This window comes from Pistacia vera, unplaced genomic scaffold (assembly GCF_008641045.1).
Source record: "Pistacia vera cultivar Batoury unplaced genomic scaffold, PisVer_v2 Contig320, whole genome shotgun sequence".
NCBI lineage: Eukaryota > Viridiplantae > Streptophyta > Magnoliopsida > Sapindales > Anacardiaceae > Pistacia > Pistacia vera.
Genome location: NW_022196136.1, coordinates 3,267,873 through 3,285,266, shown reverse-complemented (window position 1 = coordinate 3,285,266; position 17,394 = coordinate 3,267,873). Strand labels below are relative to the sequence as shown.

General features: G+C 36.3%; 1 protein-coding gene across 2 annotated transcripts; it reads right to left on the bottom strand.

Annotated features, from left to right (window-relative positions):
- Positions 1-1,039: 1,039 nt before the first annotated feature.
- LOC116137156 lies at positions 1,040-4,012 on the bottom strand. Of its 2 annotated transcripts, XM_031422842.1 has the most exons (3): positions 3,589-4,012; positions 1,863-2,434; positions 1,040-1,205 (listed from the first exon to the last, which is right to left on the bottom strand). In XM_031422842.1, the coding sequence occupies exons 1-3, from the start codon at positions 3,858-3,860 to the stop codon at positions 1,192-1,194; spliced, it is 858 nt and encodes a 285-aa protein (XP_031278702.1). In that variant the 5' UTR covers positions 3,861-4,012; the 3' UTR covers positions 1,040-1,191. The 2 variants fall into 2 exon arrangements, with proteins under 2 accessions (XP_031278702.1, XP_031278700.1); XM_031422840.1 differs by lacking the exon at positions 1,040-1,205 and having other exon boundaries at positions 1,739-2,434.
- Positions 4,013-17,394: the final 13,382 nt, after the last annotated feature.

Here is a 17,394-nt window from a genome sequence, read left to right as displayed (position 1 = left end):
TTTTTTTTTTTTTTTTTAGGGTAATCAGGGGTGTCCGATGTAACTTAAAGATTAATTAGGATTAATTCAACTTTTGAAATAATTAGTTTTAAAAATAAATTGGAATGTGTTTGATGATTACTGATTTTGTAATAGTTGTGACTTTCATAATCTATAATTGTGTGTTTGGTAAATTAAACAAACAATTAGATTTTGAAATTGTTAGTATATGTGTAATGACCAAATTAGACATCTTACTTCTTAAAATACTTTTATACTTCTAAATTTGTATTTTGTCTAAACGTTTAATAAATAATTTTAAATAAATTATCAATTAATTAATAATTCAAAATATTAATAAAAAATTGGATTTGGCCGAAGGTCGTCAACCATCAACCAATGTTTATCAACCACTATTGATCAACAGTCAATGTCAGTCAACGGTAGAGCGTTGAAATCACAATTGGTCATATTGGACTGAAGTGGGTCGATATGTAAGAATTCAATATCATCATCCATTTTGATATGTCTTCTATAGCTAAACAATACGTCAAAATCCGATGATTATACTGAATTCCTTTGTGTTGGGAGATTCCGGTTCCACCTTTGAATTAAAGGATGAAACTTTTCTAGAAAATACTAGCGAGTCATGGTGCACGGCCACCAGTTTTCAAACTCACCCATCTATTAAATAGATTAATAGAGCCCACTTCCATTGTTTGAGGAGTAGTCATCTTTGTCGGTCACTGCAATTGGATAAGTTAATGAGATCTTTTGAAGGGTAATAGAGGGTATATATGTAATATAAACTGTCAATAAAGGGTTTTTAATCTTAGGGGAGGTATTAGACAATTTTTGAAATCTGAAGGGAAGTCAGGGCCCATTTTTTATACCTCTGGGGTTGTAAGTGACTAAAACTGAAACCTGAGAAGAGGCGAAGGTAATAAGCCTTTTTAAATAAAATTTAAAACTACTGCCAATTATACAAAGCAGTAAGCATCGATTCAAAAACAGTTGCGAATCACTGAGACAAATAGGTGAAAATAAAATTGAGACTTGAACTTTGTAATTTCTTCTCTTTGGTTAAATTGAATGTTATAGATGGCGAAGAGGAAAGGCAGTTTGAAGACGAAATCCATGAAGAAGAAGAAGGCGGTTGAAGCTCGAAAGAAGTAATGTAATCAATGCGGAGGATCCTTCCAATCTGTCACGTCACTCGACAGTCACTGCAGATAAAATCATAAGAGAGCTCAAATTCATCTGTGACGGGTGCGAGAAGCCAAGAACCATTTCAAAACAAAAGCTGAACTGAAACTTCATTTGGATGCATGTCAATTTCTTTATTTACATCTTTTTTGTTCCAATTTTCATACATTTGATTTATGTTTATGTGCTCAAATTAGTTTGAGTTATCATGGTTAATTATATGAAATTGTTTTTATTTGATTTTGTATTAAATATATTAATCATCAAGGTAATGCAAATTGTATCATTTACTGCTTGTATAGCTCTACTTATTTCTATTAATAATTCTCTTATAATATTGAGGTTTAACCAAAATATGTATTTTTCTTCTTAATAATTTATTTATTTATTTTCTGTCTGGGTTGAAACAAAATTTTAGCCCAGTCTAATAAATTTTCCTAGCTACACTCTTAAACTGAAAATGCATGCATTGGACTTAAATGTAATTTATTTTGGCAATGTACTAATGTTAAGTAGCTTCATCACTTGATAATGAAGATAGATAAATCACCATTTCTTGTGCATCAAAGTTTCAAATTATCAATAAAAAATGAGGTTGGGAGAAGAAGGCAATGTCAGTTTTAAAGAGGGAACGGGGTTTCATAAATTAGTAATGTTTTGAATGCTATCATGCTCACTTCTCTCAGCAATTTCCTTCAGGCTTGTCCAGGATTTTCTCTTTTTGCTTGAACCCCACACAGTTTTTTCTGTTGTGGCAGAATTGATTTCAGATTCAACAGGCTTTTTAGTTCCAGATTTGTTTCTCTTTGTCTTCTTCCCGTCCAAAGTAACTTTCGCTTTTACTGAAGGAGTTACTGGACTATTTGAATTACAAGAATCTTCGGCTATTGCTGGCAAAGTTATCTCATCCACCTTAATAACCTCATCACCTATTGCTTGCGCATCTATCTCATTCACCTTATTAACCGCCTCTTTGATTCTTGTGTCTTTTTCCAAGCTGACAGACTTCTGAAGTGTGGACTTCCTATGTTCTTGTTTCGAAGTTCGCTTTACCTTGGGAGGGTTTATCTCTTTCATATGGCCTATTGGAGTCCCTTTCTTAAGATTTCGATGCAAACAGAACTGGCATTTATACACAACACTATTCTGTGTAGAAATTCTAGATTTCTTACGTTTACTTCGTGCCTTAACATGGGTCTTTTCAATCCGTACAGTGCAGTTAAAGCCAGGTTGAAGAATTGTCTCACATCTACAAAAACAAAAAAAGAAATTATATTTGGTAATCAGGAAAATCATATAAATTCCAGTAATAACTTTTAGATCTGCCATTATAGAGGGAGAATAAGATCAGGAGAAGAGTTATTTAACTAAAGATCAAATCACGATTATACACAGCAGAAGAATGACTAATGAGAAGACATGAAATCCCTTCTGCTAAGTATTAAGTAGACAAAGACTAGACTTAATGGAACATAAAATTTAATAGAAGTAAAACAAATAACATGACTTGAAATAGCTTCTCTGTATTCTAATATCCACTAGCTAGATTAAGTTACAAGATATATACTGCTATGTAATGTAGTCGATGCTGCAATTCATAATTATTAATTGAACAAATCAATATAAGTGTTTGAATGCATATATCCATATCCAATGAAATCTAATCATCAAATAAACTCCAAAACTAGCAAAACTAGTCATAACTACTACAAGATTTGCTTACAATCGAAATGCTATAAATAAATCATAATGGAGGCGAAACCATATATATTCCACTACTTGCCTCTAGACATCCCATTATATAGGAAAATAAAGGCCAGGACGAAAGTTAATCATCAAATAAACTCAACATCAAACTAAACAGCAACCAGCAACAGAAATGAGAAGATGTTGAATTTTAATTCCATTCCACTAAACATACAATCAAAGGAAGCTAACATTTGGATCACATACACAACAAAAGGGATGAGAACATATCTCTTCCACAAAACATCAAGCATACAAAAACTCATGACTAAATGAAACACAAAATTCAACAAAGTAAAACAAATAACATGATTGTGAACTAGCTTCTCTCATTCTCTGTTTTCTAATGCCCAACAAATGGACTAAATCACAACATATATAATGCTATATAGTCAATACCACAAACAATGAAAATGTTAATGATTTAAACAATTGAACAAGTGAGCTTAAATAAATATAAAAGCACAAGATAGGTCAATAGAAGTGTTTGGATTGCATATATCCATATACAATGAAACCCAGTCACCTCCAAAACTAGCCATAACAGCAGCATATTTCCTTACAATTGTAACACTAAACAAATCAGTAATCACCCATGATGTTCTACAAATCAATTTCCAATGACCTTGTTAACATAAAAAGAAATAAAGACGGTACCTTTGGCAAGAAAACAAAGAAGGGTCGGGCTGCAATCCCATTGACTCGTTCGCAGCGGCCAAATGGTGTCCAAAAAACGCCGCCAACGAAGGAACGGAAGCTTCGCCACCGGCCCATGTGGCAAGGTTTTGCAAGTGATCAAGTTTTAGTCTAGACTTGACGTTTATGGTGTTGGTTTGTTTCTTCCCTAGGTTTTGTTCTCTAAGTGATAGTTGTTTATGAGATGCAGATGACAAATTTGGCTGCCTTTTCGCTCCTCCTCTCTTCCCCATTATTTGTTTTCGCTAATTGCTCCCTGTTCCTCGTTGGGGAATATAGTCGAACAGGTGGTAGGCGTCTTTAAAAGCTTTAAAATTTTTCTTCTAACAGGTTCAGTTGAATGGATTCAGGAAAACTAAAATCATAATATAAGAGAAAAATTAAAAGGTCTGTTTGGTAATTAGACAAAATATACCTTATAAATTTAAATTCTCTTATATTATAAAATAAAAAAAATGAAAAAAAACAATTAATGAGGGGTGATGATGATGTTGCACAAAAGGAAAACAATGAGAATGACTTGAAGTGGTTGATTAAGACTTTTGGACGCACTATTTAATAAGTTTTGAGTTCAATTTTGTTGGGTTATTAGTAGGAAATGTCAGTTATTAACTTCACAATTCTGAGAGATTAATTATGGTGTACGTAAATTGATTTAGATATTAAGAAAGTTTAAAAGCGGTTAAACGACTTTTCTGAACAGAACCGATTTTTCAGTTTGGAAAAATTTATGAATCGAAACCGAATCAGTTTGGAGGAAAAATCGGTTTTTTGGTTAACAGGTTTTCCTTTTTTTTTCTAAATTAAATTGTAAAAATAAACAATACATATCCAAATAAAAATTAAACATTTATACATATCCATTCACCACTATTAACAATACATTAAAAATTGATACAAATAAAAGTCTAAAATAAATTTTTTTATTTAATATATAATATATATATATATTTTATTTAATATATATATATTTATAAAACCAGTCTCGGTTAACCATTTTTTATTTTTTCTCAAACCGATAACCAAATAAAAAATCCAGTTTTTTTAATTTTTCGAACTACAATCCAACAATTTTTCTGTTAACTAAATTTTTAATTTAACTACCGATTTAGTTTTTGTATTTTTTGGAACATCCTACTGGACACTTCCAAAGTTCTAATAAAAAAAAAAAAAAGATTTTAGGAGTTGAAAGTTTTGACACGTAGCATTGATGACGTGGCTAAAACTGGATCTTATTAAAGTTTTAGCTATAGGCCTGGCCCAATTGCCTTTGTTAAAGAAGAATGATCCGGTGATCTGATCCCTTCTAGAAGCTATAAAAACAAATGTAAGAATCTCAATCCATCCACCTTTTGGACTAACAATTCAAAACATGAAAAATGAAATAATTCTTTTCAAATCAAAATTGTTTTTTGATTTAATAGATTTGGTCCAATTGAATTGATGATTTTATCATCGTATTCACATTTAGAAATTCGACATAATTAATTTACATTTGTTGTATATATATAATTAATTATATATTATATTATTGATGTTTGATTTTGACACCAACTATTCGCACGTGCGAAATGCTAAGCGGGCTTAGAAGTCACACGCGATTATAGAAGTATTTAGTTGAATAAAGGGAGAAGAACAATGTTTAAAGTGGTTCGGATGCTCACAAGATGAATCATACGTCCACTGATATTGTATTAATGAGTGAAGTCAGGTCGCCTTAAGCGAGCTGAGTTACAGTCTGGAGAATATAAGAAAGAGAGAGAGAGAGTAAACTTTTCTAGAGTGAAAATTAGCCAATTCCACAAATGGAAGAGAAGTCCTCTGTTTATAGTGGGATGAATCAAGATAATGATTATTAAATCTGCGAGTGGGGTAAATGTCATGCAAATCCATCTCTGCGTCCCATTGCTCACCTGCCCGAGTGATTTCCTCGACTCGTGCAGAGATTGGATACATAGATCGTTTCCAACCATTCGCCAACCTGGCGTACACTTACTACACTGGCAGAAGCATGCCACTCATGTCATCATATGACGTGGCCGTATCTGAGCGGTTGTAGAACTTTCTTAAGCTCTGACCATTCATGCTGACAAGGCTTTTGCGTCAGCCTTACTTTTCTAGATATAACATATATAGATTAGGCCGAATTTTCATAATCCACATATGATAAAGGGTTTAGGCCAATGTTAATATTTAAATGTGACACTGCCTTAAGTTATTGACTTTTGGTTAGGAGGAGGATAAGCTCCGTGATTAATTAAAGTTTGGTCGATACTTGCTAGATGATATAACAACGTGTTGTTTTGTATCTTCCAGTCAACTGTTACAAACAAGATTAATGAGCTTTTATTAATACTTTAAATGGGTTATATAGTGAGAGTACTGACAATACATAGAATCTTGTTGTATTATTATCTGTAACTTATCCAGAAAACTTCAAAGAAAGAAAGAAAACGGTTGATCTCATTGAATTATTTGATTATTGCGCAAAATAATGTCATAGTTTATATCTTTAATTGCCAATTCTTGTTAATATTGTCCTTGTCCATTAATAATGAGAAAATTTAACTGGCTAGCCATCCCAAGTTTTCATTTAACAAAATGGCCTGGAAAATGTTTTTTATTTTATTTTTTTATTTAGAGAAGCTGACATGGCACAGTTAGGATCCATTAAACATGTAAAATGGGTTCAAATAAAAAGATTAAAACATATAAGGATAAAATCATAATTAATGAAAGTTTTTAAAATTTAAAATTTGAAAAAGAGCCCCACCCATTCAAATCGCTTAATCGAAACCGATTAAAGCAAAAATCGATATCTTCAATCCCTAAACGCATTCTGTGCAATTTTCGGCGATAACAGTCCACATTCATGCAAATTTTCACACCCAAATTCACTTCTAAAGCTTCTTCCTTTCTTAAAACTATGGTTGACATTCACAATGAGGAGGAAAACCCAACGCCTCTTAGAATCTTAGAGTCCGGCCGCGCAAGCAGTTCAATGGCTGCTCCGGTGGATCCTCCGATCAGTGAAGGTGTTCCAGCAGCGGAGACAACGGCGGCACAACAAAAGAGAGAACAGGAGCAAAACGGTTTTGAAGAAGAGGAGGCCGAGCAGAATTCAGGCCAGGAAGAGGAGTTCGGCGAGAGTTCAGGCGAGGAGGAGGAGGACGCCAAAGAGGAGGAGGCCACCGAAGAAAAGGTATTTGTACTTGCCGAGACCTAAGATCGCTTAAGCGATCCTTTGTATCGCTTAAGCGATTGATGGCTTTTACTCTTGGTCGCTTAAATTATTTATGATTGCTTAAGAGTAAAAGCGATGAATCGCTTAAGCGATATAAACGATCACTTAAGTGATCTTAGATCTGGCAGATGTTGATTCTGCCTCGTACAAGATCTCTTAAGCGATCTGTAATTGCTTAAGCGATCTCTTCCGAGGCAAAATCAAATCTGCCCAGATATATAATCGCTTAAGCGATCCTTTGTATCATTTAAGCGATTTCAGATCGCTTAAGAGTAAAAGTGTCGAATCGCTTAAGCGATATAAAAGATCGCTTAAGCGATCTAAGATCTAGGCAGATGTTGATTCTGCCTCGGAAGAGATCGCTTAAGCGACCAAGAGTAAAATCGACAAATCGCTTAAGCGATTTGTCGTTTTTACTCTTAAGCGATCTGAAATCGCTCGCTTAAGAGATCTTGTATGAGGCAGAATCATCTGCCCATCGCTTAAGCGATTCTTCCGGAGCGTATTTGGTTTAATTTTTTTGCTGATATTTTGTTTATATCGATTCTGCATATTTTTCTGAGCATAAACTATAGAGAGTACGGATTGGAGGTTATAAGCGATACGGTACCGTACTTCCCTGTAAGGGTGACAGTGAGGTCAAGTTGGGATGTTTTAACGAGAATAACGGGGATTTTAGGGATAGTGAGGAATGGTGAAAGGAGATTCAAAGAGACTTGTTTCATTCATTTTTGAGATATGGACACAAAATGGAAAAAGACATTCTGGAGGTTGGGAGTGTATTAGATGTTGTTGCACTCAATAAAAAGCAACAAAAAACACGAAATGTGGTTCGTGGTGGATGGAAAGCCACTACATTTCAGAATGATGGAATATGCGTTGGTGACTGGCTTAAGATGTGGGGAATTGCCAGGTGAGGTTGAGGAAAAAAGAATAAAGGACAGTACGAGAGCCAAAAGGTTGTCTAACAAGGTTTTGGTGGGGAACACGTCTATTAAGGCACATGAATTAGAGGACAGGTTAAAAGATGGTGAGTTTAACGATTCAGAGACGTTCAAACTGTGCTTGGTATTGTTCTTACATTCGATCCTAATGGCTGGTGACTCAACAAAAGCCGTTGATATTGATTGGGTGAAGTTTGTAAGCAACTTGAACTTCTTTAATGCTTATTTGTGGGGCTGGGTATCATTTAAGCGAACCATGGACTCCCTGCAAGCAAAAGACCTAGCGTTAAAGCACTCCCAATGGGCCAAGAAGAATAGAGCAGTGACGTACAATTTGTTTGGCTTCCCATGGGCAATGCAGGTAAATATTAATAGCTTTTTGTTATATTTTTTTTAATATATGTGTTTGAATTATGATATGGACTGTTTTTTTACAATATAGGCTTAGATGTATGAGGTCATCCATGTCCTGGCTAAGGCAGGGGGGAGGATTAGGGCTTCGGTTGTGCAACAGACATTTCCTAGGATGTTGTGGTGGCACGACCAAAAGTGTACTCATTTGGATTATGAGCAAATAGAGATTGAAATTCAATCAGCTCGGGTAAGATTAAAGGATTAAACTTTTGAATATGTACTTGCTTTAAAATGTCGCTTAAATCTGATTGATTTTGTTTCTTATTGCAGGGGGTTATCCATCCCTTCCTCACCGCTACTGGAGGTCAAGCGCAACAGCACTATGTCACATCTTTCCCAGCACTGGAGGATCAAAGGGATGAAAGGATAGACCGCCTAACGCAGGACCTACAAGGGGTCATACATGTGAGGGCAGTTGCAGGGCCACTGCTTGAGAATGTGGTTGACGCCGAGGAGGATGAAGCTGCAATCAGTGGGAGGGAGGAGGGGGGGAGGGAGGAAGAGGTTCGTATGCCTCAGCAAATCGGTATAACAAGTACCACTTTACCGAGGTGTCGGGGTCGAGAAAGTGAGGTGGTTAACCTAATAAATAGTTTGTTTGATAGTTTTACAACAGCTATTTATGGCATGTTTGATAAGATGGAAAAGCAGTTGAAAAGGGTGGAGGAGAAAGTGGATAAGGTGGCAGAAGAAGTTGGTAAGGTGCAAGAGGAAGTTGGTGGAGTATTGAAGGCGGTTGAAGTGCAACCTGGGCTGAAAAGAGAGAGCCGAAAGAGCAAGTTTGTGAAATCGCCTTACACTGTACTAACACATTTAATTAAGAGGAAAACAAAGGAACAAATTGAGGAAGAAGCCAAAATTGAGGGGGTTAAAGAGGTTTTTGGAGGAAGTGCGGCAGTTATAATGGATGAGGTTGAGGAGGGAGGCGAAGGAAGCGGGGATGTACAAATGGAGGAAGGGGGAGGAAGCGGGCAAGCAAAAATGGAGTCCACTGTCGATTTGTATAGGCCAATGGAGAAGGAAAAGAAAAAACCCTTCTATGCCTATTACAATGAATCCGGAAGTGATGCCCTTGTAAAGTGTAAGACCAGGGATTATTCTCGGGATTGGTTTGAAAAGATTTTGACGATGGGTAGCTGGCTTCACGACTCGGTGAGTTATTTTCGCTTAATTTTCCTTATTTTTGCTTATGTTTTCCATGAGGTATTGTATACTTATCATGTTATTTTTATTTGATGCAGCACATCGATGAGGTATTGGCACTGATGAGGCTAGGACAAACTAGCAATGGTGATCTACTGTATCCCGATTGTGCCATCACTGATGTGGCCTTTGGCCAAACACTGGTATCGACATATCGCAATTTATTGAAAAAGGTCATTGATACATCTGTAGCAAAAGCAGTCAAGCAAAAATGATCGGGCACAGAAGACTTGGACTGCGTCCCTAATGATTTTAAGTTTGATGACAGGATGATGCAGTATGTAATGGGGAACAGGCCCAAATATGGCCACAGTTGGGCAAAGGTTAAAAGTGTCTACTGCATCATCTTGGTCAAGGAAATGCACTGGATAACAGTCATCGCGCTCTTAGAGGAGAAGTTGCTGAAGATCCTTGACTGCAACCCAACAATTTGTCAAGATAAGCAATTAGAGGCCGAGTTGGAGCCACTGTCTGTGTTGTTCCCGTGGCTGTTATGCGAGAGCGGGATGTTTGAACACCTCGGTGATGAAGCATTGATAGGAAAGTGGCCACTCAAGCGCGTTCCCGTCCCAACAAATGAGTCAAGGTAAATTTTGTATAAAACTAACTTACATAATACAATTGTTCTATAAGCTGATTCTAATGCTAATGCCATTTTCCTATTGCAGTGCTGATTGTGGGGCATATGCCCTGAAATTTATTCAGTTCAACATGACAAACAGCCCGATGGACGGATTGAATGACGAAACAATGACCATCTTTCGGGAGCGCTGGGCTATTGAGTGCTTCTATGGAGAAATGGATCCGTTTTGAGTGACCACAACCCAATCAAAAGGTTTGGAACTTGTACTTTTAATTTTGTAGTTTATGTGATGTTGATGTTGATACTTGGGTTGTGGTGCTGATGTTGCAAGTGTCATGTTTATACAGAGCTCTACCGAAATAGATGGACTTAGTGAACTTTTCAATCTTGCACTTCATAACTTGGGTTCGTGAAGAGAGAAAATTTTACTCCCTGGACATCCCAACTTTCCATTTAATAAATTGGCCCTGAAAAACTTTTTGTTTTTTTGTGTTTTATTTAGAAAAGCTGACGTGGCTGCAGATGTGTCGGATAATTTTGCAGGTTGCTGGCAAACAATGAGAGGGAACTCCTCAAACTGGCTTGGGCTGTCAGAGTAGGCTGCCGGTAAGGCATCTGCAATTAAGCCTGGTGGCTAGAAAGAGGCATCTGTAATCAAGGCTGCTGGCAAGGCATGGTACCAAAGAATGATCTCAGACAGTGATTATACCGAATTCCAAAACTTGTCAAAGTGGCTTATGATTTATTTTGTTTTGGCACTATTATGAATGATTTTAAGTTTAAACTTTCAATTACATTGATGTCTCTTATATTTTGATCTGTGATGGATTAGATTGATATAAATGACTTCATTTTGCTGCTTATTCTTTTCGAATTTGGGAGGAAATAGTGAGGTCGAAATGTATCACAATCACAGTTATTTCGAAATTAGGTCTATAAAGACATATTATTACATAATTCAGGAGAAATGTAGGATTCTTCTCTTTTTGTCATGATCGCTTAAGCGATATATGAGTGACCACATATATCTCTTAAGCGACCAAGATTTTTTCTCAAATGATCGCTTAAGCGATCTGAAATTGCTTAAGCGACCAAGAGTGAAAGCGAAGAATCGCTTAAGCGATACTAGAGGATCGCTTAAGTGATCATCTATCTAGGTAGATTTTATTCTGCCTCGGAAGAGATCGCTTAAGCGACCAAGAGTAAAACAAAGAATCGCTAAGCGATACGAGGAGTCCTTAAGCGATCATAGATCTGTGCAGATTTATTCTACCTCGGAAGAGATCGCTTAAGTGACCAAGAGTAAAACGAGAATCGCTAGTGTCGCTTAAGCGATCATCTATCTGGGCAGATTTTATTTTACCTCGGAAGAGATCGCTTAAGTAACCAAGAATCGCCGGATGTGTCACACTGATCTCGCCAAAAAACAGACAATGATGGCCAGATCGGCCTTAAAAACCAGACCCACGACCAGATCTGGCCGTATATCTGGTGTTTTTCGGCAACGTCAGTGGTCAATTTGGTCGAAAAAGGCCATATGGACGCCCTACCCGCCAGATCTGACCGGTCTGCATCGTAATGCACTTTTCTGGCAGAATTCCAGTGTCGATATGGCCTTTTCCGACGGTGAGATTTAAAATTATTCATGGGGTATTTGATATTAATAAACTAAGGGGTCTAAAAGTAATTAAAAAATTTACTAATATTTACTAAATAATTAACAAACAAACATTTTGGGAATATAGATAGGAATATTCAACCAAACACATCGTTTATGTTATGAAGAAAGAAGAAGAAGATATGTTCACTAAGTTTGATATTCAATCATGGCTTATGTTTGATATAGACGTAAATATTCTACACCATATATGTTTGATATAGACGTAAAAGAACTATATGTTTAATTAAAATATAATAACGGTCATGTTCCGTTTAATGAATCATACACCTTATATATTAATATAGACGTAAACATTCTACATCATATATGTTTGATATAGACGTACAAGAACTAAATGTTTAATAAAAATATAATAACGGTGATGACTGTACCAAATAGCAAAATAAAAAATATATATCGAAGACAGATGTAACTCTACAAAACCTATGCACAAGCAATCATCAAATGTTAAACTTGGTTTACTCCTTTCTCTTACAATCAGACTGAGAAGAATTTCAAAAGAATATAATTTATTAAATGCCCTAAAAATTGCACCGTCTTCTTCTTTATCCATATCTCAACCCTAAAGCCATTTTATGCTCGAACTCTTAACATCTTTATGTTCCGAGAAGAGAAGAACAAGTTGGATAATGGTTTTTTAGTGTTTTTGTTCATTTTGTGTATCACTACAACGTGTGATGTACCGTTGTGATTATTTGATTCACCACAGTTGGGGTAACGGTTAGCTTGTCCAATATTTCGATATTGCCGCACCTATGCCTATTTGTTATTTTGTTTTCGATAAACATGTTACATTGATGTCTCTTAATTTTGATTTGTGATGAAATAGATTGATATAATTACTTAATTTTGTGATACAAGTTCTTTTCAGATTTGGGAGGAAATGAGTGATGTACAAGATCGCTTATAGCGATCTCAAATCGCTTAAGTGACCAAGAGTCTTTTAGGAAAATTGCTTAAGCGATACAAATGGATTGCTTAAGCGATTATCAATCTGGGCATCTGTCGCGGACTATCGCTTAAGCAACCAGGAGTAAAAGGAAAGAATCGCTTAAGTATACAGACAGATCGATTAAGCGACCAAGTAAAAGCAAAGAATCGCTTAAGCGATTCTATGTATTTGGATATTATTTATTGTATTTCAGAGCATCGGTTAAGCGATTAACGCTATGCTAAACATATAGGGTTTACGATTCGTCAGTGGACCATGACTGTTATTATATTATATTAACAATATAGTTCTTTTACGTCAGTATGAAACATATAAGGTGTAGAATGTTTACATCTATACTAAACGTATGGGGTTTACGATTCGTTCAGTGGACCATGACCGTTTTATTTATATAACATATAGTTCTTTTACGTTAGTATAAAATATAAGGTGTAGAATGTTTACTCTATGCGAAACGTATGCGAAACGTATGAGGTTTACGATTCGTTCAGTGGACACGACGGTTATTATATTTATATTAAACATATAGTTCTTTACAATATAAACAATTAAGGTGTAGAATGTTTACATCTATGTTAAACATGGGGTTTACAATTCGTTCAATATATTTTTATATTTCTTTGTTTAATTATTTTGGAAATATTAGTATATTTTTAATTATTTTAGACCCATTAAGTGAATTAATTTCATTAATACCGCCTAAAAACCCTTTGTCGCTTAAGAAATACATTTAGTCGCTTAAGCGATCATGGGCAATATATACTTTTCCAGCTTTTCTCCTGAATTTTGACAAACTAAAATTACCAACACGTATTAATTCCATACTTTCCTCCAATTTGACAACCTAATTCCAAACTAAAATCACCAACAAATATTTAGGCCATGTAACAAGAATACTAAATATAAAGATGATTTATTAAAGGTAACAATAAATTTAAAACATCAATAATTGAAAACAATAACTCATCAACGGTTGGCCTTGGCAACTCCCTGTATTTCGTCTTTCTTCAAACCTAAATTATGGATCTGCATGTGATTACTTCTGGCAACAGCTTCTCTGTGGCCAGGTTGCTTGCAAATTGAGTACTTATTCATCTTCCGGGGAACCTCACAGGCTGATGGAATACACTTAACTCTTTTTCTCCCATTTTCTATCTTCTTGAATACGGATGGATGATAATGTCAGCCAACTCTGGCGGCACTCGCCACTGCTCTTCTGGAGGCACTGGATATATCGTTTCTGAATAAGCTAACATGTAGTGATTTGCCATATAAGAGGGGAGCACAGTTCCTGTAAATTCTTGAACCAAAATCTGGCTTCCGTGGTTTTTCAGTGCTGCTAGTGCATGAGGACAAGGTAAACGTTGAATGTCAAGCACTTTACAGCTGCAAGTTTTACTAACAAGGTTACTAGGGCCGAACCATAGCCGCGCACAGTGAACTCTTGAGCATTAAGAGGATAGGCAAATAGTGCATTTGACAGTTCCATACATTCTCGTAATAATTTTCAGCTGACGGAGCAAGGGTTGTAGTAAAATTATCTAACTCCGTACGACGCTCATGAAACCACCGTGACAATGTCCTCTGGATTGCATCAAAAAGTGCAACTATTGGAAACTCTCTTTCTATTAACAACTTCGAATTTATGGAGTCGGCTATGTTCGTGGTCATGACATCAAACCTTCTTCCGGAAAGTAAGCTCTACTCCATTGGTCGAAACCACATCATGCTGAAGATACTTAGCAACTCTATCATCTTGATTCGGATTTGCTGGAAGTGCTCCTCGAACTCATCAACCCGATAAGCTTTTGCTGCCATGTAGTATGTCTGAAGGAGGCCAGACACTTAAACTTTGTTTTAGGTTCTCCCCAAGGTGCCTCATACAAAATCCGTGATGTGCTTGACGGTAAATAGTGGCAATCCCCTCTTTTATAGAATTGTATCTATCGGATATTATGCACAACTCGTCACTGTCAGGCACTATCGTATGTAATTACTGAAAAAACTAAGTCCACGACTTGTCATTCTCAGAGTCAACCACATACCATGCAACATGATATGTGTGATTCTCGCTGTCTTGTGCAGGGCACCAACAATGTACCTCCATACTTTCCTGTCAGAAAGCAACCATCAACAGCCAACACCTTTCTCATGTTTACAAAACCCCTTATAGCAGAACAAAAACAAAAAAAATATTAAACGTCATATTCTTGTCCCACTTCAAAGCTATCTTGCTACCTTGGTTTGTCAACTCACCTATAACGGTACGCTTCTAATACTACGTACCCGTGCTCTGGCGTGCCTCTCACAAAATCTTGTGCATGTTGTCTCCCTTTCCAACATTTCCAATAACTAACACACACATCCCAACTTTGTGTGCACAAGTCTCTGAATTCTTTAGGAGATGGACTTTTTCCTTCAACGAACTGACTTTTGACAAATTGTCCAATAACATCAGCGGATGCTTGTCGATGCTCACATGAAATATGTCCCAAACCACATGTGTGCTTATGGGTATATGTGCTTAGAATAAATTTTTCGACTCCGCCAAGCTTCTACAATAAACCCGCCACTTGCACTTTCGGTCACAACATGCAATCGTCACAACCAATGAATTTGACTTTTGGTGATAACTCAAAATTACCTCTCACGGCTAAGTTTTAGCTTCTCACCACTTCCTCTTGTTGTCAAATAATACCTTATGCGTAACTCCGATCCTCCGTAAAACATGAGCTGATTCACTACTACCTGCAATTGCTCCCTCTGAACCTGCATAAACGGCCATAGTGTTCTCTTCCTCACAAACTACACTTCGTATAATCTGTATTTAAAGGAATCTCTACATCTGTGGGAACATGTACGGGTTCCTCTCCTCAACATTTTCATTTTGCCCCCCATGACCAACCTCTTCTATAGTGTTCTCCTCACACCCAATCACCGTCTACTGTTGATTTTTCAACTAACAAATCATTGCCCTCGTAGTTCAAATTAAAACCAGGCAAATCTCCGCCAACTCCTCATTATCCCATTCCTTTGAAGCAACTTCCAACGGTTTTTCTACCAAAGAAACCCTCAAAATCGGCCTCGAACCATACGGCCACATCAATCATATATAACTTCACACTTTCATCCGACTTTAATATAGCAGGAGGTACCTTATAATGTTGAGGAACTCTACTTAAAACATACTTCACAACTATATCACTACGTAAGCAACTCAATTTACCCTTTTTAATTATTTCATCAATCAACATCAAAACTAACATCTGGCTCACACAATTGGTATAACTTTTTTCTCTTCCCAATCCACTCTACTACTTTCTTCCTCTACCCACTCACCAAAATATTCAACACCCAAAACAACTGTCTCAAGTATCTATAATGCAAGAAAAAAAATATTCTTAACATGTACTAAGGGTTGAAATATTTTAAAAAGCATCTGCACAGTCTTAAGCGATTTGGTATATCGTTTACTAGATCGCTTAAGCGTAATGGATCGCTTAAGCGATCCAGTAAAATAGCATGATCGTTTAAGCGATCTTATGCCACATACATGATCGCTTAAGCGATCTATCTGCTGTATTACCAGCGTACCAAATCGCTTAAGCGATCCATCACCTAGAATACATTTTCAGTCTCTCTACCTACAATCGGTACTACCACCCCAGCTACCCACAATGCAAGAAATTTTTCAAACAATTTCACTCCTTTCAACTTCCATTACATCAAACACAATCCAATAACCTAAACAACTAAATCAAAATCATAACCCAAACCCAATCTATCTTAAATCTTGTAAATCGAAAGGGGAAATACACTACCTGGACAAAATGTCAGGAGGGGAGGAGAAGGACGACGACGATCTGTCTTGGAGAAGATGTTAATGGCGGAGGAATGCGTTAATGTCGCGGGAGGAAGAAGAAGGTACTGTTTGAGTTTGTTGCAAGATTTTCGACTCTTTGGAGACTTATATATTTTTTAAAGATTACACAATTATTAATTAATCTCAATTAATCCCCTAATCATGTTTAATTAAGCTTAATAAAAAACAAGGCCATTTAGTTAAAATTTACAAACTCTATAGCCTTTTAATTAAATTTTAAGTTCAAATGGTCTTTTAATAAACTCCCCCATTAATAATGCTCTTGTCATTTTCAAATAAACTTCCTTACAACTATTTTCTTCTTTTTCTTGTTAATAATATCAGATTTTTTTTTTGTTTTTTGTTTAATCGTCAACGGTTTGTTGTCCTTTGTAGACATCCTTTTTTTTTTAAAAATTAATTATATCAAGATTTCATTTTTCCTATGAGTGTCACAGTTTTATCATCCAACCACAAACTAAGTGGTTACAAATTTTAATAGCGTAAATAAAGTTATATTTTTTATTCTAACATTTATTTAATTGCAACAAGTTTATAGGGTGAGATTAGGTAGTTGAATAGGGTTAGTTACGAGGTAAATTTAAAAATTAACAAAAAACCCCTAAGTTTGCTAATTTAACTAAACACCCCATATATATACATTTTCTAAATATAAAAACACCCCCACCCACCCACCCACACTGCCAGTTCTAACCACCACCGCTGGAATCTGGCGTTACATGCAGACTTGTTGGATCTGGCCGATGTGCGTCTATCTTGCCTTTTCCACCAAACCACCACAGATCTGGCTAGAAAAGGCTAGATCGATGGCCAGATCTGGCCGTCAAAGGCCGCAAAAGGTCAAATCTGGCCGTCCGACGGCC